Source organism: Pangasianodon hypophthalmus, chromosome 1 (genome assembly GCF_027358585.1).
Source record: "Pangasianodon hypophthalmus isolate fPanHyp1 chromosome 1, fPanHyp1.pri, whole genome shotgun sequence".
Taxonomy (NCBI): Eukaryota; Metazoa; Chordata; class Actinopteri; order Siluriformes; family Pangasiidae; genus Pangasianodon; species Pangasianodon hypophthalmus.
Genome location: NC_069710.1, coordinates 4612232 through 4638501, shown reverse-complemented (window position 1 = coordinate 4638501; position 26270 = coordinate 4612232). Strand labels below are relative to the sequence as shown.

General features: G+C 39.0%; 1 protein-coding gene across 9 annotated transcripts in view; it reads right to left on the bottom strand.

Annotated features, from left to right (window-relative positions):
* Nucleotides 1–22128: 22128 nt before the first annotated feature.
* The window catches only part of adgrb1a (adhesion G protein-coupled receptor B1a), an 84372-nt gene continuing 80230 nt past the window's right edge, over nucleotides 22129–26270 (bottom strand). For 8 of the 9 annotated variants that reach the window (XM_026913804.3, XM_026913808.3, XM_026913811.3 and 5 more), the window contains 3 exons: nucleotides 25785–25820; nucleotides 25517–25675; nucleotides 22129–23973 (listed from right to left, as the gene is read on the bottom strand). In XM_026913804.3, the coding sequence (XP_026769605.1) occupies nucleotides 23779–23973; nucleotides 25517–25675; nucleotides 25785–25820 (390 nt within the window). In that variant the 3' untranslated portion in view covers nucleotides 22129–23778. The remainder of the gene's footprint in view (nucleotides 23974–25516; nucleotides 25676–25784; nucleotides 25821–26270) is intronic. The other variant, XM_026913805.3, reaches the window with a different exon arrangement.

Genomic DNA, 26270 nt, shown 5'->3' with positions numbered 1-26270 from the left:
ATCCTGTTAATTATAGAAATTAGGGCACTACAAAGGTCTAAAGTGTTTGTACCACAGGCTGTGAAACCAACATGCTGATGGAATTTTGGCAGCATTGATTTCAGATTTGTGTGGTCAGATTTGTGTGGTAAAGTCCCTGGCGACAATGGAAAAAATCTGTCAGGGTGCGCTGTCTGTAAGTTGCTGATAGCCTAAGTTACTGTAAGTAACTTAGTTAGAGTTCACTTAGCGCTGCCCTTGTATTAGCTCCAGGTGGAATGTACACCGCGACAATGAGCACAGTGGTAAACTCTCTGGGCAAGTAGTATGGCTGGCAAGTCGAACAGTAGCTTGAGATCACAACAGCATTCTTGCACCATTCATTGTTTACACAAACACACAGATCTCCACCACGAGTCTTACCAGACAGTGCTGCTATACTGTTAGAGTGAAGTATGGTTAGCCTGACTAGCTGAATGGCTGTGTCCGGAGTGCTGTGGTTGAGCCATGTTTCCGTAAAAACAAAAACACAGTCACGCTAGGTAGTTAGCTGTAGTCTAAATAAGTCCAGTTTTTTGTCGAGGGAGTGAACATTGGAGAGGAGAATGGATGGTAGAGCTGGCTAGGGTTAGCCTTTAGCCTTGCATGGATGCCAGCTCGCTTACCGCGCTTCTGCTGCCTCACACACCCCTCTATCCGGGCCAGTGACATCAGGCAATACTGCAGTCCCAGAGCCTCATTCGTGTAGCAGCCTGAGGTTGCATAGCTCTTCCTGCAGTCCATCTTTTATTCCTTCCGAGTTTTGTTTCCCAATGTTCAGCAAAAGTTGGCAATATTACATCAGGGCAATATTGTCGGATGTAGCAAACGTTGTTACATGTGCTGCAAACATGCCTACATTGGACATCCCACTGCCAGGCTTGTTGCCAGGAGGCTGGTAATTTTGGTTGGCTTAATTGTTCCCTTGACACGAGCCTTCCCTCTCACTCAGGGGTTAGTCGTTTGACTGGACACAGCTGACACTTGATTTCATCCACCAAGTTCTTACTAAGTAGCAAAATCTGCTTCTGTACTTCCATGCATACCTCTGTTTGAAAACCTATTTCCACTTCCCAAAATCACCTATCTGGCAACAGGGGACCCTCACCCTGGAGGACACTGCACACTTCTCCCCTTGGTAATCTGCCTCTAACGCTTGGGCTTGTGCACAGGCCACTGAAAAGGTGAGATCAGGCTGTCTATGTATGAGGCACTGCATCTCTCTCTGAAGAGGACCAGCCTTCAGGCCCAGGATCAGCTGATTACATGCCATAGCCTCGTCCTGTGCCGAGCGATCAGGCTCTTGTTCTAGCCATCTGCAAAAAAGCTCAGATAGATGGAGAATGAAAGCCCCTACACTCTCTTCTTCTAGCTGTTTACACTTACAAAAAAACTGAACACATAATTGAGCTAAAGTCACTGTCTTACCATAAGTTCTTTTCAGTTCATCTAAAATGAACCTTGATGATTGTGTGCATGTGGGACTCCCTTTTGGCTTCTCCCTTTAAAGCCCTATTAATAATAACTTTCTGTGTTTCTATGAATCCTTGGGCCCTAAGCATAGCTTCAAGCTGTATCTACCATTCCCTAAATTTAATTTGGCTACCTTCCCCTGAAAACTTGTGTGTCCATGGACCCCCCCCATAAACCACAGCATTACCATAGTGTTAATTACTGAAGGACTTGCTGTGCTAACTACACTGGAATTTCCTCCACTGTGCATCATGGCTATGCTGTGTGGTAAGGGATCCTGCTGACTATGCCAAAATAAATTATGTCACAAATTATGTCTGGCATGCCCCAGACATCTACCCATATTTCTTGTTTTATTTTAGGAACTCAGGCCACCACAACACAACAAGTCTGTACTTTATTAGCACAAGGCACAGTTTAAACAATACTAGATAAAATAAGCTTTCATTTTTAAAAGAAGTACAATAAAATCAGGCTTTATCTAGCAATTCACCAAAAAAGAAAGAGCAGGAGATAAAGTAAAAATTATCTTCTTAATTTAGTGGGGAATATAAACAAAACAAATACTCAATCTTCTCCAGTAATCCACTCCTGTCTCTGCAAGCGTTCAAGAAACGCCATGGAGATACGCCATCTCTCATTAGCTCATTAGCTGCTCCAACCCAGAATCACAATGTTTCACCAGCGTCAAGTGCGCTCTCCTCCTAACAGGAACCTGTGTGTTTAGTCAATCATCCAATCCTTCACAATATCAGAAATCCTGTCCATACCTCATGCAAACCTGCAGACTCCCCCAGCTGCCCTGTCAACAAAACAGAGAAACATGCTGCTCCGACAGACAAAATACAGGCCACACATACACACAATGAATGCCTTTCTATTTCCCTTTAAATTGAAGGACATGCACTCATCAACGTTTCCCATGTCCAGCTTTTTGGGATGGCAGCACTGCGTAGTGTTGCATTGTGTTGCTGCAAGCTATTATGACATGGAAGTCCGTGAGTTGAAACAGGAAGCCATCCCCATCATCCCATTTCCCTGTCTTTTTATAGGACGTAATGCTCTCAGCTAGGAAAGTTAGATGTTGTTAGCAGTGGGAGGTCCATAGTATCAGTGTCAGGTGCGTTTCTCTTGGCAGTAACAGTTCACACTGGTGTATTCAACAACAACATTAATGGAAAAAATGTAGCTAAAAACATAGCACCCAAATTATCCAATTTTTTTAATGTAATTGTGGCAACTCGCAGCTGCGGCAGGATGAACACAGACATGGGACAGACAGGGTTAGTGAAACAACAGGTGTTTTATTTTCTTTGTGCAGTTGGAGGTAGATATGGGCTGGCTTTCTGGGCCGTGGATTGTGATTAGGTGCTAGGGAGGTGAGTCTCTGTCAGCCAGGTGTAGGGACGCAGGTGGTCAGCGGTGAGCTGTGGTGATAAGAGATCCTGGGGCTTCTTTTGGGAGTTGGGGGGTGCGGGCTCTCAGTGTGGCGCAGAGGTGTTGTCATCGCTGCTGTCATTGGTTTCTGGCAGAGAGAGAGAGAGAGAGAGACACAGAGAGAAACAGATCAGCATAGTTACCGAGACACAACGGGCTCACATCACTGTGGCCACCATGATCTTTTATACTCTCCTGGCCTCTCCAGGAGGGAGGAGCTGCTGCCATTATTATTGGCTGCCAGCCATGCTTTGTTTTGCTGCCCTGCCTTGCAGACATACACTCTCTTGCAGGCCATAACAACGGGGCTGAAGAGGCGCTGTCCCTTCAGCACCCAGGCGGCAGTCACACAAGGAGCATGTAGTGATTTAATTGCGAGGGCTGGAGGCACGCCATCACACCAATAAATTCCAACACTTGATTGGTGTAGCAGAGCATTCCTTATATATTGTGTTCACACCCAAAATTCTATGATACTACCAAACATTATCACATCCTGTGACAGTAGCACACATGGACCTGGTTGATTTCCACTGCCCATATACATGGCTTCATTGCGATTATGGCCTCTTGTGACATTCTACCCTAGGGCTCACTTCTGATCTTAATGTTCTGTACATGCACCCTACCTTTAACCATGTTTCACAGAAAAAAAAATCAAAGAGAGGTTTCTCTTTTATTTCAGCAGTAATTACATGTGTGATAAAATAAATAGTAAAACTGTAAAGATAGCATTGCAGAGAATGAATGCTCACAGATCAAGTGTTAGGGCTAATATGAAATTAAATATGGATGTCAACTTTCATGCACCAAACTAATTTATAATGAAGCCAGATGTTTGCCCTATCACTCCCATCCCCATAAATAGCACCCTCAGAGTAGGTGAAAATATAAGATTGAATAATTGCCTAATAGCAGAGCCGCTGTGCAGCATAAAATTAAGACAATAAAGCATTGCACAATATCACTGCTTTTAAATGAAACAATTTAACATTTGTACAGTAGTTTTCATATTGTTACAAAGCTCTTTGAAGCTTTTAAACTTGAAATAAGAAAGTGGGATGAAAGACAGGGAAAGGTCAATAAAAGGGTATAACCTTTTGTGGATCTGAGAAGGTTTGATCTGACCCTTTTGATTGAGACTGCAGTCTGATTCAGTTGTGCTCTGATGTAGTTGCCCTTACATAGCAGCAGCAGAGCATCTCAGTCAACCTGTCCCTGGAAACCGTACCTATCCTCAGCTTAGAAAGAGAAAGCAGATGTTCGCAAGTCAGCTTGCACCATTAGATGCTGTGACAGACTTTATAAATCTTTTATTTAGCTCTTTGCAAGTGCCTTAGTGGTACTTGAAGACAAATTGACTTTGAGAAAGTCAAATACTTTGAGATCTTTGTCTATCTACTACTTTTTCTCAAAAACTCTACATAAAGTGTTTTAAAGAGACATTGTTCTCCCTTAATCATACATTCAGAACAAACTCCATACAGACAACCTGAGCTCAAGATCGAGCCAGAGACTCTGAGCTGTGACTCTAACCACTGTGTTCATGTCAGTTAATATAGTTGCAAGATACTAATCTTATGAACAATCCATACATTTATGTCATGATGATCAAAAATTGCATTCATGTAAAAGTACAGTCTATAATTAAAGAAAAGAAATATACTTGTCATTGCCCCCCCGCCCCCCCCTTTTTTTTTAACTTCTATATCTAATTTTAATCCCAGTGCCACATCCAGGGAGCAAATTCTCTGGGTGGCACGATGGCATACACTCTTTTCCCTGTCAATCACAGTGACACTAGCCATTCATGTGTGTTTGTGAGCTCATGTATGCTGAGGAGGGCAGATATCTCTTTCTTCTGAGTACGATATGCTGCCCTGAGATGCATTATGAGCAGCAGTTCAAAAAGATATGGTTGGCTCAGACGAAGAATGTCTTAGCTTTCACCCACTGTGGCTGGTAGCTGTTGTATGATAGGGGAGAGCTGGCTGAGAATTGGGAGATGGCAATCAGACGTTTGCCACCCCATGATACATAAGACAACAAAAATCCCCTCCTAATTCTAATGAATTGTGGTGCAGCATCTCCTGTAAAATGTTTAGTCAATTTCTCTGTAACAGGATTAAATTCCTTAGATTTTATATCTTATCTAAGTGTGAAAGTTAACAAATGAAAAGTTAACAAACAATCTCAACAATCCTAAACTCCTTCCCTTAGTTTTATGATTACTTGGTTTGAATTGAACCAAAACATAGAAAGCAAAGCATTTTAATACCTTTGCTACAGATATTGGTACTTTGTGACATATTTACATGGATTTGGTTATGTGAATTAAAAGTTGAGAAGATGTTGGAGAAGTGAGAATGACCACCTGTAAGATGCTATTGGTGGAAGGATAGTGTGAGCATTTATACAGTAGGGTGTCACTCATTGTAAGGTGATTGAACTGTAACCACAGTTTCCACATATTGGGAAAGCATTGTGTAGCCTCCACCAAGATATTTTTTTTTTTCATTTTCTATCCAAGACAAAACTATCATGATGTCTGGGTCATTTGCTTTGAATTTTTACAAGGTTAGTGGTTGTACATAATTACATTTGTGATTGAGGGGATCTAATTTACTAGTCAGTGTCAATGAAGAGGGTGAGACCTTACTGTGGTTGTATGTAGGCAACAGTAACAGGCCCAACCCAACTGCCAACACTCCCAAATCCCACTCTGCTAATGGGGTCATGGTCCAAAGGAGGTTTCTTCAGATTATTATGATGATAGATAAATCTATCACACAAATTCTTCAGTGTAACCTGTAGAGTACCAGCTCCATTAAGTTTTGGAAGCTGGGTAGGGTGTGTGAAATTCCCATCAGCAACCTGCGGAATTGGTGTACCCGTGCACCAGTATATGACACTTTTTTTCTTCACGGGTATTAAGGGGAATGTGCCAATTGCCAGTCATGATGTCGATAGTGCTGAAAACGTAGGCTTCTGAAAGTTTATCACAGGTGTTATCATTTTGAGGACGAGGGTGCAAGTCTTTAATAGTGGCTGCATTGAAGTGGCAGTAGTTGACACTAAACCCATGGGTGCCATCCTTTTTTTGGACAATGACCACAGTAGCTGACAACAGTAGCTGACCATGGGCTGTGGGACTCTAATAATATTGTGTTTCTAGAGCTTCGACACCTCTTACTGCAATACAGGCATGATATAATGGATGGTACCTCTCCTGTGGCAGTACTGTGTGTCAGCGATGAAGTAATCATAATCATAGGGCTATGAATTGAAAATGCCAGAAAAGTTTTCAGTAAGTCTTGGAGCTGAGTGGGTGCATGTATGGTCATGCAAGTATTATCCATGTTCACTCATGGCACTGAGTCGATGTGTCAAGTTTAACAGGTTGTTTTTTTTTTTTTTATTTGTATAGCTTCAGATCCATTCATCATGTGAATGGTCTGTGACTGGAAAAAGAACTGGCCTTAAGGGCTTTCACCACTAAGGGGGACAGGCTGATTAATTGGGTTAATGATTCGGGCAGTGGCTCTGCCATGATGGACTGAACTGTCACTGCTGGCGATGGATACGGTGCTTATATTACTACGTAAGTGTCCATATAGAGGGAGGTAAGAGCAAAAAGGGATCTGGATAGTCATATCTCACAGAGAAGGGATTGTGAAGCTGGAGACAGCAATTAGACATTGGGGCAAAGAGAGGGGCACTATCATATCATTAAATGGTGTTTGGTGAGGAAGTCCTATGGCAAAATTATGGGGTGACTGGGTCTGGGTACTGTATAGAAATTGTGGGCTATTTTAATGACCCCAGTGATGTCTAAAAGCATCCTGTCACTGAGGAGACAAGAGAAAGAACAAAAGACTTATTTCCAGGCTGAGTGGACACTGGTAGGATAGACCTATGACAGACTTCATGAGTTAAAGAGTGGTCTGTGCCCATATCAGTTAGAGTGTGAAACTCACCACCAGCTAGAGTAAAGCAGCATGAATGGTGAAAAGGGGGCAAAGACAGGATGACATGCAACAGAACAATCAACTGTTGGGGCAAAGCCAACATTTGTCCTATACTGTCAGCTTCTACAGTATGGAAGAGCAGTAACTGTGGGGAGAATATGGCCACAGGTTGGTGACATTGGCAGGCAGTGAGCATCAAGGCAAGAAGTTATCACCATGCTTTTGCTGGTAGCCATCTGGCATTGGCTAACAACACCAAAACAGATGTTTTAGGTTTTAGTAGAACAGTTATGAGAAGATCTGAGTTATGAGATCTGTCATCTCTCCTTGATGATTGGAGAATTATTGTGAGAGCAGGTCTAGGTGTTCATCAGTGCATCTGATATGACATTGCCATGGCCACTAAGGGCATACCGAGCCAGTTTGTGTTGGGATTCAACTTTCAAGTGGCCTCCAAAGTGTGCCATGTTCATTGATTTTGATTTGAAGAATCAATGCATAGTCCATCTTCAATAATGGAGAGAGATTCTGCCAGTAAGAGAAGGTAGGGCCCCTAAGTTTGTATAGTGGAGCAGCTGAGACATTAAGTGTCACCTCATATTTCAGTGTCCACAAGCCGGATGTGTCTGTTCCATCCCCAGAAAGAAGAAGGAGGTAGGTCGATTCTAAATAGTAACAATAAACTCATTAGTTCAGAAATATTGGCCCCTTGTTAATGCATATTGGCCACTGAATTCTCCTCATCCACCATTTTGTGAACAGCCATACAAATCAATGGGAAAAGAAAAAAGTGAAAGGCTCTGTGAATCACCCACAAAAGAGAAATATAAAAAAAAAATGGAAAGAGTTGGCTCTTTTGGTGAATGTAGAGTGCTTTGGATATATGAGCTTCCTTGTAAGCAATTGCATCACTCTCGTAGTGTAATTTAATCAACATGTTTCCATGGAAACCTCTTTTTAAAATCTGAACTGTATGTTAGTGTGAATGGTGAATGGTGAGACGTGTGTTTGACTCTCAGATGTGTCTTTTCTTATGCTACAACATTGCAACAGGTTAGATCACCCACAGAAACACAGGCCTTCAGTTATTCAACATAACATACAATGTACCTAACATGATCAATACTTCAAGTATTTGATAAGCTTGCTAAAGCTGTGTTCTTTTGGCCAAGTAAGAAATGCACAGGAAGGCATTCTACTAGTATAACTAACTAACTAACTAACTAACTGTTGCCACAAAGTTGGTTACATACATCCTTATGTAACTCAACATTGATCTTTTATGTAAATGCATTTAGGAGGCATAAGATGGGAGAAATAAAAGTAACCATGACTCACAAAACCAATGCAAATCAGCACATTTTGGTTACGTAGGAAGAAAGTGAGTAGTTCTTGGTGACCATGGCAGCGAGGATGTTTATCTCCATGGCTCAACCTTTCAGCATACTCCTACCAACCTCATTGTTGCCATGGCAAAGTGACATTTTCACTCACCTCAACTGACTGACAAAGTTTCTCTTTTCAAAAGGAATGAATATGGAGTGTTTTTCTCAGCTAAAATGACTGTAGACAACAGGCCTGATCAGTGAATAGTCTGAACTTATGATTGCCGATATCCTGAACAACACTATCACAAAAATTCTGTTTACAACACTATCAGAAAGTTCTAAATAACTTTTTCTGTCTTTGTCTGATTTACTTCCCATCATCTCAAAAGATCAGTGGAACTCACAACTGAGCATTATTCTAGCACTCACACTTGCATCACATAATAGCACTCAAACTCAGGAATGCAGCACACTTCAGTCTTCAGTATATTATTATTACATCCATCATGTTGCTTCTACTAGAGGCACTACAACAACAGACTTTACCTATGTACTAAAGATTTACTGAGGTGAAACCAGCAAGAATGTCATGAATTAGACTTTAGTTAGAATTTATATAACACTAGAATTAGGATCAATAGTTCCGTGAGTTTACAGACTTGGTGAGATTAATCATTTGTTGATTTGTTAAATTTAGATCCCTTGCCTTAACATTCCACTTAGATAACGCGACAGTGCATCTTGAATGAGTTCCTGTAACCTCAGATAGGACTGCCAAGCTACCTAAGCAATGTCTCTGGGCTATACTGCTCAAAAATCGCAAAACAGGCAAGCAGAAAAAAACAGTCAACTCTATTGGTTTTCTTTATTCAATCAAAGAGAAAATAAGAGACAGTGATAAAGCAAACCTCATTTAAAAATCTATTGAATGCCTTGGATATTTGTGAGATTTTTCCCTAAGTTGAGGGATTTTGGAGATTTGGAGCTTTGTATCTGATAAGCAGAAATTAGCTGTCTGTAATGTGTCTGCTCTCTTTGTGAGAAAAAGCCTGTGGTATTGACCAGGAAAAACACTTTACCTTTGCCGTTTTTTTTCCACTGCATGGTTTGCTCCTCATTCTGTCAATCTAATCTATCCAATTACTCAATCCATTTAATTCTGAGCATTGCTACACAATGGAATAGACAGAAGCAGCTATGTATGAACTTATACAACCACACTTTATCAAGAACACATTGCCCATATATTCACAATGATCTGTTAGATATGTAAGTATCACATCTAATCAAACAAGAGGTTAGATCAAATCCTGTATTTGAACCTCCTAAAACATGCTAATTGTTAGCCAAGTAGCTTACAACAGTCATAAAAAAAATTGCAAGTGCACATTTTTGTAGGGCTGAAGTTGTAAAAACAATGATATTTTTTTTAGCTGTTTTTCTAAATTAAACAAAAACTGCTAAAAAAATTATCATTGTTTTTACAACTACAGCCCTACAAAAATGTGCACTTGCAATTTTTTTATGACTGTTGTGAGCTACTTGGCTAACAATTAGCAATTGTTTGTTTGTTTTTTTACTTACGTACTTACAGTTTAAGGGCTTTTAATGTACAGAGAATAATAATTTAAGCCTGGGAATTTGCTTTGTCCAAAATAAATGAAAGTATATCAACCACTGTTATAACATAGGGATACATTAGATCCAATGTATAATGCCACGTTATACTAAAAAACAAAACAAAACTATAGTTATAAACAAGAAAGTGTTGTGTGTAAATGTAAATAATCTGTTTTTAATTTGGCGCTGCAGCATTCCCATTGGAGCACGAGAATTCATAAGAATCATTCATTAAAGTCCGCTAAAGTACAATATATGGCCTAAAGCATGTGGACACCTGACCATCATACCCATATGTGCTTTATAACATCCCATTCCAAAGTTGGTCCCCCCTTTGCCGCTATGACAGTGTCCACTCTTTTTGAAAGGCTTTCCACTAGATATTGGAGCATGGCTTTGGGTTGTAGAAATTTCCCATTTAACCACAAGAACATTAGTGAGGTCAGGCACTGATGTGGGGCAAAAAGGCCTGGAGCCAAGTCAGCGTTCCAAGTCATCCCAAAGGTGTTGAGTGTGGTTGAGGTCAGGTCAAAATGACAGGTGCACAAACTGGTTTATGTAACACCATAGAACTCCATGTGGCAAGAGCCTCAGTGTGCACCCAATACACCACGTTGGACAGCTTTCCCACAACGAGGCAGGGACCTGTCCCATTTACTGGCCATCTTAGAGGAGTGACCCTTCCAGTGGTGGGGATTACAGATCCAGACTCTCAACCTTTGCCAGAAATGCCTTTGCTAGAACCCCAATTGGGTCATGTACAAGAGTTTGAGGGGGGCTCTAACCACAATTTGAGAGTGCCTGGGGTGCAACCTGTAGGCTTCTGTACAGCGGTCAAGTTTTTTGACAAGTGAAAAGTAGCATGGGCAGGTGCTCACCCTGGTCTTGCTGCTACTGGTCCATGAGTGAGACAAACTGTGTAGTGAGTGCCTGGTTGAACTGCTCCATCAGCCATTGCTCTGAGGTCTGATGGAGCGGGAAATGGAGCGGCCCCTACTCTGCCCATTATTGTTTTGTTTGTCTTCCTGGTTCTTCAATCTTACTAACACATGCACTCACTTACAATCTCACAAACCCACACACACAGTGTCTGTTGATATATAGTGTTAACGTTTGCTGGTGTTCTTAGTGAATACATCTAATTCCCTGAGCAGCGGCCATCTGTTCAGTGAGAGTTAGCCTGGAGTTTATCAGAATTAGTCATTTTTGTATGATAACATACACTATATGGCCAGAATTTTGTGGACCCCTGACCATCACACCCATATGTGGACCTTCCCCTGAAAATTTGCCACAAAATTGAAAGCACACAAATGTATATAATGTTTTTGTATACTGTAGCATTGCAGTTTCCCTTCACTGGAACAAAGAGGCCCAAATGTGTTCCAGCATGATAATGCCCCATGCACAAAGTGAGGTCCATGAAGACATGGTTTGCCAAGGTTGGAGTGAAAGAACTCGAGTGACTTGCACAGAGCCCTTAACTCAATCCCACTGAACACCTATGGGATGAACTGGAATGGCAAATGCACTCCAGGCTTTTTTGCCCAACATCGGTATCTGAATGTTCAAATCCCCACAGCTACAGTCCAAAATCTAGTAGAAAGCCTTCCCAGAAGAGTGGAGGTTATTATAACAGCAATGGAGGACTAAATCTTGAATGAGATGTTCAAAAAGCACATATGATTGTGATGGTCAAGTGTCTACAAGCTTTTGGCTATATAGTGTATATGATGTCTTTCTGTCTATCAAAACTTAAACAGTCCTATACAACATATTTGAGCTTTGGAGCTATAAAAGTTCATGAATACTTTATAGTGTTGTCTAATGGTAGATAATTTGTGAATGTGGTCTGTAGATCAGTGCAACTGGTCTAAGTGGGGCTCAGATACTGTCCAGAAATGCCTTGCTGAACTTATCAGCCTTTGACAGAGCCAGGGTAATTATCAGGGGGAATAAAGGAATTTTGTCTGTTGGTCACTGGAAACATCAGCACACTGACAGCAGCCAGAGGGGCTAATGAACACTAATGAATCTCTCAGGAGCCAAAAGCACAAGTCTGCACTTCAAGACACACTGAAGCAGCACCTTGTTGATTAAGAGTAACATGCTTTCTTCAGACCATTTTAGACATGACAACAGTATGAAGGGTTTAATATGCTGAGCTTCTTATTTCAGACAAAGAGATGCAAATATCTTCCTTAACTAAGTGAATTATGAATGTTATTTGCTCATTATAAAAGAGAAATAAACTAAGTTCATATATTTGTTTAATTTTCAAAAGCCAGTGTATTTAATTCTTATGGTCATTGATGTAAAGGAGACTGTACCTTCTTTATCCAGAACCTACCAAATGCTGCATTTACATGTTAGCTGTATGCGGTTGATGGAAACCATCAAAAAGTGTTTTTTAAAGTCTCCACCAACTTGAATAACACATAATAGCCCCAGTGACAGGACCTTCCATCAAATAGTTGAGGGTCAAACTATTGTTAGCTTAAAAACCTAGAGACTGAGGTTTTCATTTCTACTGCAGGTGAATTTTACATAGCAAGTTTTCTTCTCATGATTTTACAGTATTTATTTATTCAAAATAAATGTAAATCCATTCAAATCAACATAACCTTTACATATTACATACACCATTATTACAGATTTTTTAATTATTATTTCAATACGTAACATCAACAATAGGAAAAAAAACTTCACTCTGATGAACCTGAGACTACCAAGATACTCTGTCTGAATACGAGGAAAAAAAATCTGGAAACTTATAATCTGAGTGCTGTAAGTGCAGAGGAATCTGATCAGCTGTACTGTAGGAAGCTGTACTCAGAGTTACCTTATGTCTGCATAGTAAAGGGAATTATGTTCAGGCATCAGATGTAGCTAGGACATGTGCCCTTTTAAAAATGTGTCTTTTTAAAAACAGTATACTAAACAGTATCTAAATGTATTCAGTATTCAACAGTCAATTTTTTTTTTCTTGCCAACCTTAATAATACATAATTAATATATTATGAACTTGAGGTTTTTTTTTTCAAGTCCACATTTCATTTTCTCATTAATTAAGGAATTTTAGTTGATGAAAAGGCATTAAAAGCTTGTCCAAAAGCTTCTTCTCTTTTTTTTCCAGAGTAGTTAAGTCTTTGTTTAATCTCTGGAAGTTTCAGTCATGACCTGTACATCTTTATGGAGAAGGAAATCATTGCCTCAGATTATGCTGACTTAGTGTGTTACAGTTATGACTCTATTCTATCTATATTCTGAAGCTTTAGGGCTCTAAATCAAGAGCTTTTTTGGTGGTCTACAGATATCAGAAGAATACACCTCTAAAGGGTTCTTTGGCATTCATTTGGAAATGCCTAGACAGATGCAATGATAACACTAATAAAAGGATAGCTAATGCTTTCATTATGTTGAATTTATACACTAATTCTTATGGCTTCAGAGAATAATGAAGTGTATACATTAAAACCCAACTGAGACGTGTATAAATATCCATTAAAATGGTAATATTTAAGTACTGACATCTTTGACTGTGCTCAGTTAATTAATACAATGATTAATAAAGATCATTTACATTTTGAAGGATCTGGAAAAAATGTAAGTTAGCACAAATTTGAGGCTGTAATATGAGTTCAAGCAATCTTGGAGTCCATTTATTACTTTTGTTTTTATCACTCACAATCCTAAACAAAAATCTAACAAAGGATATATTTAAAATACAAAATGAAATTGTTTAAATGACAGTTTATACAGAGTGTTCCAAAATTACCTTTACACATAACTTTAAGCTGGGCCTTAATAGTTACTCTATTAGCATAAGACATAGTCATTACCATGTGCATAACTGGATCAACCTGCTGCACAATCTTCACCACACCCAATTGTATAACATTACACCTACAAAGTGGTTTGATTTTAATCATGTTGTCTCAAAGGAATTTGCTGCTGGTGCTGGCTTTGAAATGCACATCAGAATGAATCACAATACACTTAGACTGTGCTACATTACCTGAACTCACCCTACAGTCTAGTAGTAGAAAAGGCTTAACTTAGAGTTATGTGTATATGAAAGCACAATGGTATGATTAATTTTTATCCAAATACTGACCCAAATTATCTTATATTATACCACAGCATTTTTGAATTCTAAGTGGCCTCATTGGTCAGAAGTTGCTCATTAATTTTCTATAACAGCATGGCTCTAACAGTAGTGCCAGCTATAATTCAAATGATAAGTATATATTAATGCGTTCTAACGCATTATCATTTCTATAGTAACGATTCATTCACAGGGACTTGGCAGTTGATATATATCACGTGTGTCAAACACAAGGCCCGCGGGCCAAATAAAATGAGGCTGTGGGCCAGATTTGACCCACTGGCTTTGTGTTTGGCAAATGTGATGCGTGAACTATGGAAAAAATAGTAGTGAAATGGTCTGCAGTAGGCCTACACTACAGCTCAATATTTTCACACTATGCAGAATTCACAGGAGATCCATAATGTAGTGACTACCATTGTACAGTGTGCGAACACATCTCATGCTTCTTAACTAAAACCTACAAGTGGCAGCCTTTTTTCCACTTTTTAAAATATCTAAAGGATAGTTACCATAAACCACAGTGTATACATGTGGTTTATATATATACTGTATATACAGTAAAACATACTAAAGAGCATTGAAATACTTTCCAGCACCTACACTTGTTTACTGAACTAGATAATGAATACTGATTTTACTTATGCTTTTGTTAAATCTAAGATCTAAGATGTAGTTTTCTGAATTACAGAAAAATTCGACACAAAAATACTCAAAGCAGCTCTTTAAATTCTGAAGGTCTTTTGGTTTACCCACCCACTGCACTGCATTTTGATGTGTTTTCTGCTACAGTAAATGCTTTAAAAGAATTTAGGTAATGAGTTGAGTTAAGAATGTTACAATAGTGAATGGAACAAATTGTCCACTGAAGCTTAGTGTTTCCTCTAAAAACCCTATAACAGTGTTTCCCTATAAGAGGTTAAAGCCATTAATTATCCACTAATCTTTTAATGAAACCCTGAAGAACCCCTTCTTTATAAGAGTGTAAGTATTCCCATTTCTCATAACCATACAATTGAGTGAGATTAGTTGGTCTTTTACGTTTATATTTACAGCATTTGGCAGATGCCCTCATCCAGAACAACTTCCAGAACGGCTTTCAAAAACTCCATCAAATCTCCATCAAAAACTAGTAGTAATGAGTCAGGGTCTAAGAATACTATCAGTGAAAACCTTGTTAGAGAGTATTTAATATGTGTTAGTAAAGCAAATTTCTTTTTTACCTTTTCATGTAATAATGTCTGAAAAGAAAATTGAAAAACAGTTGCTAACCTTGACTTGATCTCACTTGTGCCACATGGTCCATATCAAAATATGTTCATTATGATTCTGTTATCACCAACAAAGTGCTTTAATTTGAACAAAATATATAAGGAAAAGCTCCTGCACATTAGCATCTCAATAAATGAACACAGGACTGCATTCAGAGTTGTGTTACACTTGCACACTGACAGGTTAGTACCTCAGATGTAACTAATGACTTACACGCTTCTAATACAGGTGCGTGGGAGTCGTGTGCAGGATGGAGTTTTCCTCAAACAAAGGCACTGTCTTTAAGGGCTGTAGTCTAAACAGGGTAAGCTGAGCATGAGCATGGAGAACCTTCCTGGTGTAAATACTGATGTAACTCTGAAGACACTAACACTAAATTAGACACTTCAATACAGTCCAGACATTTAATTAATTTCAGTGAGGACCACAGCTAAGCAGTGAATTTCCCCAGCTTGATTAGTTAAATATACTTACATGCCATATTTCAAGCTCAAATTAAGTGGTATTCTCCAAATTATAGCAACCACTGTGGCTTAATTATTCCATAGTAAATCAGCTTTCAGGAAGCAACAACCTTGTATGACTACAATTTACAACCCAGCATTTGTTTAAATTCTGTCTTCCTGTTCAAGCAAATAATTAAAATTAGTCAATATTTCAAAATATAAATCTGTTAGTTGCTTTTTTAAAAAACAATTTAGGCTAAAATAAATGCAACTGTAGATTTTTTTCAATTATTATTTATTATATTACTACGAATTTTAAATGAAATGTCCAAGGTAATATACATAGCCTTTGAACTGGATATTTTACTCCAGAGGAGGTTAAATGGGTGATGAAAAATGCACAGACAAACATTAGGGTGAGGATGATTATGAGCACATTTCTGCTACTCTGTTGACTTGAGAGTGGCGTATAATGAAATATCCCTTAGTCTTTATGAAGTTCCTTTTAAGTTGTCTCCATTTTCCAGGTAGAAATTGGAGTCTTACAGAGAAGGAACGCATTATGAATAGAAGGGCTCTGCCTCTCCTTATTACTTGCACCATCTTACTGCTTTAGTGAAGCCTCAGTGCTTGTGAGTCAAATCAAGCTCCACTTTTCTTTATTAGCATGAAAGGGTTTCTGGCACCTTGCACTCTCCAAAGAGCTGCATTGCAGAAGCATCCATTTGTAGCTTCAGTGGCCACATTATTTAAAAAAAAAAAAAAATCTAAGCATGGTACAGATGCCATTATTTGTAATTGACTTTATATTCTGTTTTTTTTTTTAAATAAAAAAAAAATACACTCTTCAAATTATTTATCAGACTGAAGAGGTGGGAAATGAACATCATAAATATGTGCAGCAGTCAGGGTGACTAACATCAATTGTTCAGGTGAGTAGAATACACCAGAAATCTTTTGTTTATTCAGTTAGAAAGACAAGCATAATTAGTAAGCAACAGCAGTCAGAAAGAAAGAGGTATGACACAATCATGTGAAAGTCTAAGTTTACATATAGCTGTTACATATGATGTATGAAATAATATCATCATCATAATAATCTTTACTTTGAGAAGGCATGGTCTGGCATTGTTGCTGAATGTCCTTTGATTAAACGACCCATTGTTTGTCTTGTGAAATGACTGCACACTCCCCCAATATTACGTCTCAAATGAATGAGTGGCTGATGGGTTGGCTATTACGGCTGTGGAGCTAAGCACTATTGTTGATTTATTTTTAATGGCTTTTCCAATTATGAAAGCAACAGTATCCATTAGAAGTTATTGTTGACGTATGCTGGTGCAATTGGATCGCCGTTCTGTAGTTAGCTTTGTCATCACTTTGATTATCTCTGAGTAGACTGCTATGAATCAGGAACTCTAGATCTATATTCAGATGAATTTAGACAGCCAAATAAAGCACTTGGGCAACAGTGGTCATGAATTATTTCATTTTATTTCTTTCTCTGCTTTGGAAATAAAGTATATTCACTTTGGAATGATGGAAACGGGTAACCAGTAGAGTTGATGGATGATGCATACTGATCATTTGGTTTATGTGAGAGCGCTAACTGCTGCTGTACTCTATGTTGTACTCTGGCAATAGTCAAGATGGAAAAAAAAAAATTTTTTTTCTAGGATTAAGGAATACACCCTGGATGGGATACCCTCATTGCAGGACATCACACACATAATCACACATGTTTTGTGAGGCATGTTTTTGGGATGTGGGAGGAAACCGGAGAACCGGGGAAACCCATGTTTATATGGAGAGAACATGCATTTAAAAATATCTCAATGTTTATTGGACAGCGAGCTCTTTGCCCTTCCTGCCCGGACATGTTGTTCTCCATATGATGAGGGGCTGAACCTCGTAACCAGCTGCCAGCCAATTAAATGGTAATGAACATGACTGACATCTCAAACATTGGTGACAGTCAGACAGATCGCAGTTCATCAGTAACTCAATCCAACAGATTTACACAGCTAGTTACAAGCTAATATAGCTTGTTAATTTTGTTTGGTTCCCCATAATTTTAATTATTGCAAATTAATTGTACATATAAAGTTACATTTAAGTATAACGTTATATATGTTATATAATTTGATTATTTTCACTTGGTTTTTTGTTTATTTTTCAGTTTAGATATCTAACTGTAACTACCTCCTTCAGGGAAACTGAGTTAGTTATTAGCTTATCTGGCAAATAATAGTTTTGTTGACCTGATTTTGGAAAAAAAAAAAAACTTTTGATGCTTTTACTTATGAGGATTGAGAATTAAACAGGAGGTCAGGCCAACAGATAAAACAGAAAAAAGTGCTATATAAATACAATTGAACTAAATGGAATTGAATTGATTTGAACAAACACAGATATATATATACTTCAGTGACATGCAGCTGTGAAAAACCGCCAGGAGCATTCGGTTCATCAGTATTAATAGATACGGTTTATGCGCATAATCATAGGAAATAAAACAGAGAAAATTACTAACGCAAAGCATGTACATAATAAAAAGATCGCAATCCAAAAAAACAGATCCATGGGGATATGCCAAGTAACTTAAGCAGTGGTACATTAGTCTTTCTGAATACAGATGAAATGTTCTGTCAGTGAAGTAAAATAAAAGTAAACTAGCAGAGAGCACCTGCTGCCACTGCTGTGGTGTGTGTGTGTGTGTGTGTGTGTGTGTGGAGGGAACATTAATCACTGACTAGAGCAGACACAGATTATTGTGGATGGGTAAGTCCAGGTCTCTCTGGAAGCACTCCAGTCAAGAGAGTGAGAATGACAGGTTGTAAATCAGAGCCTGTCTGTGGCTGTCACAGTAGATGGATCTGAGCGGGATTTGCCACAAAAGTAGGCCTGGAAGCATGAGGGAGGTCAGGAAACACAGAAAACAACCCTTAGAGAAGGAGAAATCCCCTGAGTGAAGCTTTCTTTTTTTAAATGGCTTTAAGGACTCTTGATTTTTCTCTGTTGTATGGCACTTAAAAATTTTGGGATCAAATTTTTAAAAGAAGGAAAAAAAGGTTGAGACTACATTTGTACTATGGATGCATAATGGGTTTGTGCAAAGTTTTTGTAAGGGGAAAAACCACAGTCAAAATACGTTTTCAGCTATTATAACAGCAAAGATTCATTGGAACTGTTATAGATTTACCAGGAATTACATGAGCAAACTGCTGCCCTGGACAGTGAAAAGAATGGTGAGGGAGGTGCGTGAAACAAGCTCTTTATGAGAGCAACTTATAAAAAAAAAAAAAAAAAAAATGGATCACCGCAACTTTGCCCAGCATCACTGGAAGTACAGCTGGAATCATATGCTGTGGTCAGATGAGGCCAAAATCAAAATTTGGCTGATGAAATATGGACAGTGCATCCAGGGAAAAGCACCCATACATATCGCTTACTCTATACCCACATAGAATTTTCACATTTTGCACTGTTTGAAGGTTACATCCTGACACTTCCACATATAACCTAGTCACATTTCATTTAATAGGCTCAATTTTATTTTTGGACTGTAACTTCTTACAGTCTTTTTTGTTCCCTGAGTTTATAGGGCTGCATCATATGGGATCTAATCAAGTCATCAGAGGTGAGAATTTTCAAAGTAATCTTGTTGATTTCACCTGATGAGCAAACACATGCAGGGCATAATTACATAGCAGATGCACTGAGAGGGGTGATTTCCATATAATTGAATCCAGATTACATTTAATTAGTCATCTTATCTGGCATGAGCTCAAGCATTTTCCTAAAAACACAAGACTCTACAAACTGTAAAAAAAAACCAACTCTGCACTACAAATCAAAAAACATAAATACGCCATGTGTAGTTTTCAGCAAATCCAAAAACATATCAACTTTAAAATGTACAAAATTATTGTACCAAAAAAAATCCTTACACTGGTACTTTCACTAATATGATATTAAATATCTTAATATAAAAAGAAAAATTATTTGTGGCTTATACAGTGGCTTAGTGGTTAGTACGTTTACCCCACACCTCCGGCGTTGGGGTTTGATTCCCACCTCTGCCCCGTGTGTATGGAGTTCGCATGTTCTCCCCATGCTTTGGGGGTTTTCCTCCTGGTACTCCACTTTCCTCCCCCAGTCCAAAGACATGCACTGTAGGCTTACTGGCATCTCTAAATTGTCCATAGTGAGTGAATGTGTGTGTGATTGTGCCCTGCAGTGGGTTGGCACCCCATTCAGGGTGGCCCCTGCCTTGTGCCCTGAGTCCTCTGGGATAGGCTCCAGGCTCCCCATGACCCTGTGTAGGATAAGCAGTACAGAAAATGGTTGGATGGACAGAGTGGAAGAACTTGAGTGGCCTGCACAGACCCCTGACATTAACCCCAGTGATCACTTTTGGGATGAAATGGATGAACTGCACCCCAGGCCTCCTCACCCGACCTCATTAATGCTTTCGTGGCTAAATGGACACAAATCCCCACAGCCACGCTCCAAAATCTAGTGGAAAGCCTTCCCAGAAGAGTGGAGGTTATTATAACAACAAAGGGGGATTCAATCTGGAATGGGATGTTCAAAAGCACATATGGCTGTGATGGTCAGGTGTCCACAAACTTTTGGCCATATAGAGTATGTGTATACATGCATGTTTGTCCTGAATGAAAGGTAAAACACGCGGAATGGGTCTGGGCACAAGTTTTCACACAATCTGCTTATTAAATTCAGGATTTGAAAGGCTAAAACAGGCAAACAATTTTAGCTTTCTTTTTTAAGTATTAAGAGTAATTAGGTCCAAATGTTCACATTTAACTACATAAAACCCAAAATTAATTCAAGTGTGTTATTTTGGGCAATTAGACATGCTTAAAAAAGACATTAAAAGCTTTAAATTGTAGATAATAGCATTTTAGGGTTTATTTAGCATTATTAGATAATGTAGGGTTATTTAGCAATCAGAACTCTCTTAAAACTTTTTTGTAGGTAGTTAGACAAAACTCTCCCTTGTATTTGTGTTTCTGCAAATATTTTACACAGATAGTCAGTGAAATGGGTCAGAAATGGCTGAATGAGTGTCCAAACTTTATCCATAAATGAGTGTCCAAACTTTATCCATAAATTTCCAAGATAGTTCTCAGCTGACTAAATTAATGACATGATTTAACAATTTGACATGATTTGACATGATTTAACACTGACACACTTCTCGATAGCAAGTATTTTTAATTTGTCTAATTAAACATTCAAAACATATCTTGCTTTCTGTTCATGGGCTGTATATTCTGTATATTAAGCTCTTTAAGTACTGCTGTTGAAATTAATACATGATTGTTTTCATCATTATTTAATTCTGGTTAAACGAGTCAGTATTTAAATGACTGTGCTGACCAGAATAAACCAGGCCATGTAAAACTCAACAGCAAAGGGTTCAGAGGCTCAGCGAGCAGAACAGTCATTTGTACAAACACTTAGCAGCTAGATCCCGTCCAACCAAGCGAAGAGGAAACTGTAAAAACAGATGTCCTCATGAATTAATAAGTTGACTATGAAAAATTGCCTTATAAAATATGCTAGAGGGGAAATGTTCATTTAATTATTACTTTCATATCAGTCGGTGACTTTAGCCCTCCTCCCAGTGTGTGTGTGTGTGTGTGTGTGTGTGTGTGTGTGTGTGTGTGTGTGTATGTGTGTGTGCATTAAACAGGCCTTCATTCTGACTTTATGCTGGAACCTCACATCCACAGAGGCTGAGTTCGCTGTCACAGGATCATTAAAGCACTATACATAAATTAGTGTTATCGTTCTTAACAAATTTTGTTAGGACATTAAACAGGTTAGTATCACATTAGCACCTAACCAATCATAACGATTACTTTAATGTACAACTGAAACCCATTAAACTTAACACTTCAATTTAAACTACTATTTCAACTAGCTCACACTAACCTTAACCTTATAGAGAACTATGTGAAAATTCCATCACATATTTCATTTCTTCATTCTTTCTTATGTTGATGAAAATGCAGGTAAAATAAATTAGGCAGGACATTAGGCAGTCTGGCAACGAAAAAAAAAAAGCATAATAATAATAGTAAAAATAATGTTGTGTTTTTGCAAGAGTGCATAAACTATATTCTTTAAATCTAATAATAACTCATTTTTAAAACCTGTATTTATGATAGGTTAAAGCAGCACACTGCTGTGCTGTTCAGATTGGATTCCTGCTCACAGAGTGTAAATAATTCCAAGGCTTCTCCAGTCATCCTCTCTGCCTCCTATAATCACACAAGTAAGCAACTCTAGACCTCAATATTCTCCCTGATGATTGTCTGCCTCTGTTAGTTTATTTACTTATTTACATACGTTTGGGGGCACAAATGCCCTGAGATGCACTTCTCAAGAATAAAAAAACAAAACAAACAGGCAGTGCATACCACATTACAAACGATTATATAGACATTTTATTAGAAATATGACACATTCATCTTGTGCTCTGAAAACTGTACATTAACAAAAAAGACCCAGTGAACTAAAAAAGAGAGAGTGGGGAGGAGATGGTGGGAACAGGAAGTTCAGACAAGTACAGATCTTCTTGAGTGACAGTCAGTGATATTAAAACACACACTGTTACATAAAGTTACAGAACACTCATATAGTCCAGTAACCTGACAAGATTTGGGGATTTCGCAATGATTTTTATAATAAGAATAACAATATTCCCCAAGCACAGTAAGAAAGATATTTATAGGCTAAAATTCATTGTGTAGAACTCTTTTGGAAATAATTACAATGCTGTACAATACAACAGGACTCTGAAGAGTGAGCCTTGTGCTTTCTCTGTGTGCAACCGTCATCATTTCATCACATAAACTCTCTGCAAATTCATATACTCTTCAAATCTAATTATAAGATACATTAAACATATATTGTATATTCGTTCCCCTTACCTTCAAAACATACTCTGAGTATTTTCATCTCACTTTCTCTTGCTTACGGTGATTGACACCTTTTAAGAGTTCTGACAAGCGTGTCAAGACATCACCATAAAGTGAAGAGCATCATGCTTACATGCCATGGGCACAGCACAGATGGGTAATATGTTCTCATCCACCATGTCATGTCCTTTCTCTTCACATCTGGACTGAATAGCGTCCACCAAAAGGATCGAATAAGAGTCACTCGATGAGATGCTGCGGAGTAAAATCGCAGACTTGCACAGATGTTTCTAAAGCATCCATGAATGGTTGGCGTGTGTTGGATGGCTCGCTGGTTCATTTGGAGATAGGAGTGGCACTGACAGGGGGTGCTTTAAGTTGAGGAGGGTTGTGTGGTCATATCTCTCATTCTGTGATAGTGGGGAGGGTACGGGCAGCTGTTCCTCTCATTAACAGTCATGTTCTGATGGCTTTGGGCTCTATATTTGGGTAATGGAGACCTTATCACCATGCCACCCATCACAGCCAAAGCAGCATAGAATCTTTTGTGGCACATGAGCAATAATAATAATAATAATAATAATAATACTAATAATAATTAAAACATTACATTCATGATGACTGATTAAGGATATGGACTGCTCATGAGGTTTTCTGGCTTTTCACACCTTTTGTTTCACAAGATACCTTTGCTAAAAGTCTCCCTGTGGTTAATAATCCAAACATCCTTTATCCATAATGGTCTAAAATAAGTGTGTGTGTGTGTGTGTGTGTGTGTGTGTGAGTGCAAAAAAAAAAAAAATGTAAGAAACTGAAGGCCACACATTCAGGATCCTCCTTCCAACCACCTGAATTTATGTTCTCTTTTTCAGTCCCCCCTTTTTTGTTCCCATAGAAACATCCCAAAATGCCAACACTACACTCACCCAGTCTCAACAGTCTGAGCAATGCCAGGCCATTTATACAATGACATGTTCAGGCCACTTGTTTTCCAAGTGTTATGATTGCCATTCCAGCATCAAAATAAAACAAATTGTACACCAGAAAAATTGCCCTGTTTCATCGCTCTTTCGCATCTCACTCTCCCTGTATGTCTCTCTCTTTATCCCTGCCAGTGGAGTTTTTTTTCCTACACCTCTATGTGGAGCTGTAGGCTGCTCAGACTTCCGTCTGCAGGTCCATGATCTCCTGGCCCACCAGTGGGATGGTGGCGCTGGTCTTCTCCCACTCCACAGCCTGCAGCTCCAGAGGAGAAGCCTGTAGTGGCTCAAGCTCCTTCCGCACCCACGAGGGGGGAGAGTGAGTCTTCCTGATGCCCTCCCATGCGCGCTTGCTGGGCGTCTGCTGCTTATCCTGTTCAAGGAACAAACAAAAAAGGGAACATATCTTTATGTCTATTATTACAAGGATAAAGAAATTTCATCAGAAAATGACATATATAACAAATCTCCCCATACTTACATGAGGCACGTAGGGAGTCTAAAAATCACCTGTTTGTTTTTATATATACAAAGACCAGTCATTTTAAATGACTTTACTGTGCTATTCTCAGGTCCAAATGATGTGAACCTAATATAAAGGATAATATACTGTAAGTAAAAATGTTTTATGTTTATTAGACATGAAACTGTACCAAGCACATAAACTGATATTGGAACAAGAACACACAGCGTCACTGATGCGAAGCAACACTGCTACATAGCAGCCCCGCTGCCTCTGGTCTCATTTTCACACAAACAAATGCTGACTGATTGATGGACTGACAGACTGACTGACTGACTGACTGACTCAGTGACTCGATGAGTAACGGAGTGAGTGACTGAGAGACTAAATGGCAGAATGAGTGAGTGAGTGAATGAGTGGATGAGTGAGAGCCTGAATGAGTGAGTGATTAAGTGACTGAGTGAGTGAGTGTGTGCCTGAGTGAGTTAGAGATTGAGTGACTGAGTGATGAATGACTGAGAGTGAACGAGTAAGTGAGTGAGTGACTGACTGACTGTGTGAGTGACTGAGTGAGTGACAAACTGAGTGAGTTGATGAGTGACTAACTTTGAGTGAGTGAGTGAGTGAGTGAGTGAGTAACTTCGAGTGAGTGAGTGAGTGAGATTTTTGTGAGTGACTGTGTGACAGTTATTGACTGAGGAAGTGAAGTACTGAGAGAGTTAGTGAGTGAATGCTTGAGTGACTGACTGAGTGACTGACTGAGTGAGTGACTGAGTGACTGACTGAATGACTGACTCAAAGTCAGATCCATGAGGTGCTTTGCATTTAAAAAGTGTACCACTTTATAGTAGAAAATTTAAAAGGAACCAAAGGCATAATCAAATCAAGAGAGAAAAGGAAAAAAGATAGAAAGAAAATTTACAGCAGCCTTAACATCAACTAAATTAATTTATTAACTAATAAAAAAATGTCCACCTCTCCACTTCGCAAAAATGTCCCTTAACTTGAATAAAAGAGAATGTAGTACATGAAAAAAGCATTCACTTCCAGTAGCAGGTAATTTCACATCCACCTCCTCTGCTTACATGCTGAGTTTTACCCTGTGAATCTATTAAGTTTGGAAGCATGGTCCAATAGAAAACAAGTGCAGGCCTGGGGTGACTTCTTTCTGGAAGACTCAACATGGAGGAACTGCTTATTTTTACTGTTTCTCCTCAACAAGAAGCACTTTCTGCTTCTCAGTCAGAAAGTGTCTTATCACTCACAAACAACAAACTAGTTATCTGGCTAGCGTTAGGTGCTCACTGAACCAGTACTTCTCTCTAGAAACACATCACACCAGGAATGCTGATAATCGCCTGATATTTCTCCACCCTGGCAAAGAAAGTAGCAAGACGTGTGTGACTGAGAGGAAAAAGAATAATAAAAAAAAGAGTTTGGCCGAGAAGCTTACGCTAAGGTTGGTCTTATCACTGCCTCCAGATGATACGCTCCACCTCTTCCCAGGCTTGCTGTCCACCGGCGGAGATTCTCTGTCTTTCTCAGCATGCTGCAATTTTCTGTTCAGGTCCTGGAACATGTCCTGGTGGCGTTTTCTCGTGTGCATGATCTTCTGTGCAAGAGTAAATAGGATAATACAAATGTCACCATGTACACAGTTCTGACATGAAAATGTATTCCTTTCCACAAGACTACAGATGAATGCTGAATGCTGCAAGTACCTCAAAATCCAGCTCTGCGTAGCGTGATTTTCGTCTCTGCAATGAGTAAATATGAAAAACAAAAATGTTAGGATCTTCACTGTTACTGTTTTGGATTTTTTTGTACTGAAAGTAAAGACCACAGAAGCAGTAATATAAGGGCAAAGTATATACAGTATCTTTCACTGAGAACCTGGCATGAGCATACAGGAGACAGCTTGTGACCTCATGGCCTTTCGTTAGCCTGTCTCCAAGTGTCTGAGGAGAGCTTGACCTTCTACTTGAAGCTGCAACCTTGCACTGCATTCTGGGAACATGTTTGGCCTGAGGTCAGAAAAAGCATCCTGGGCTCTGTGGTCACTTTGCTGTCCGCACTAGTCATTGGCTAACATTCAAAAACATGAACAAGAACTGACCTTTGGAGAATTCATAATGCTGAAGAGACTAATTTTGGGTGTCTGTGCCACTTCTTTTTACGAGCAATGCTTGCAGAATGACAGATTTCCT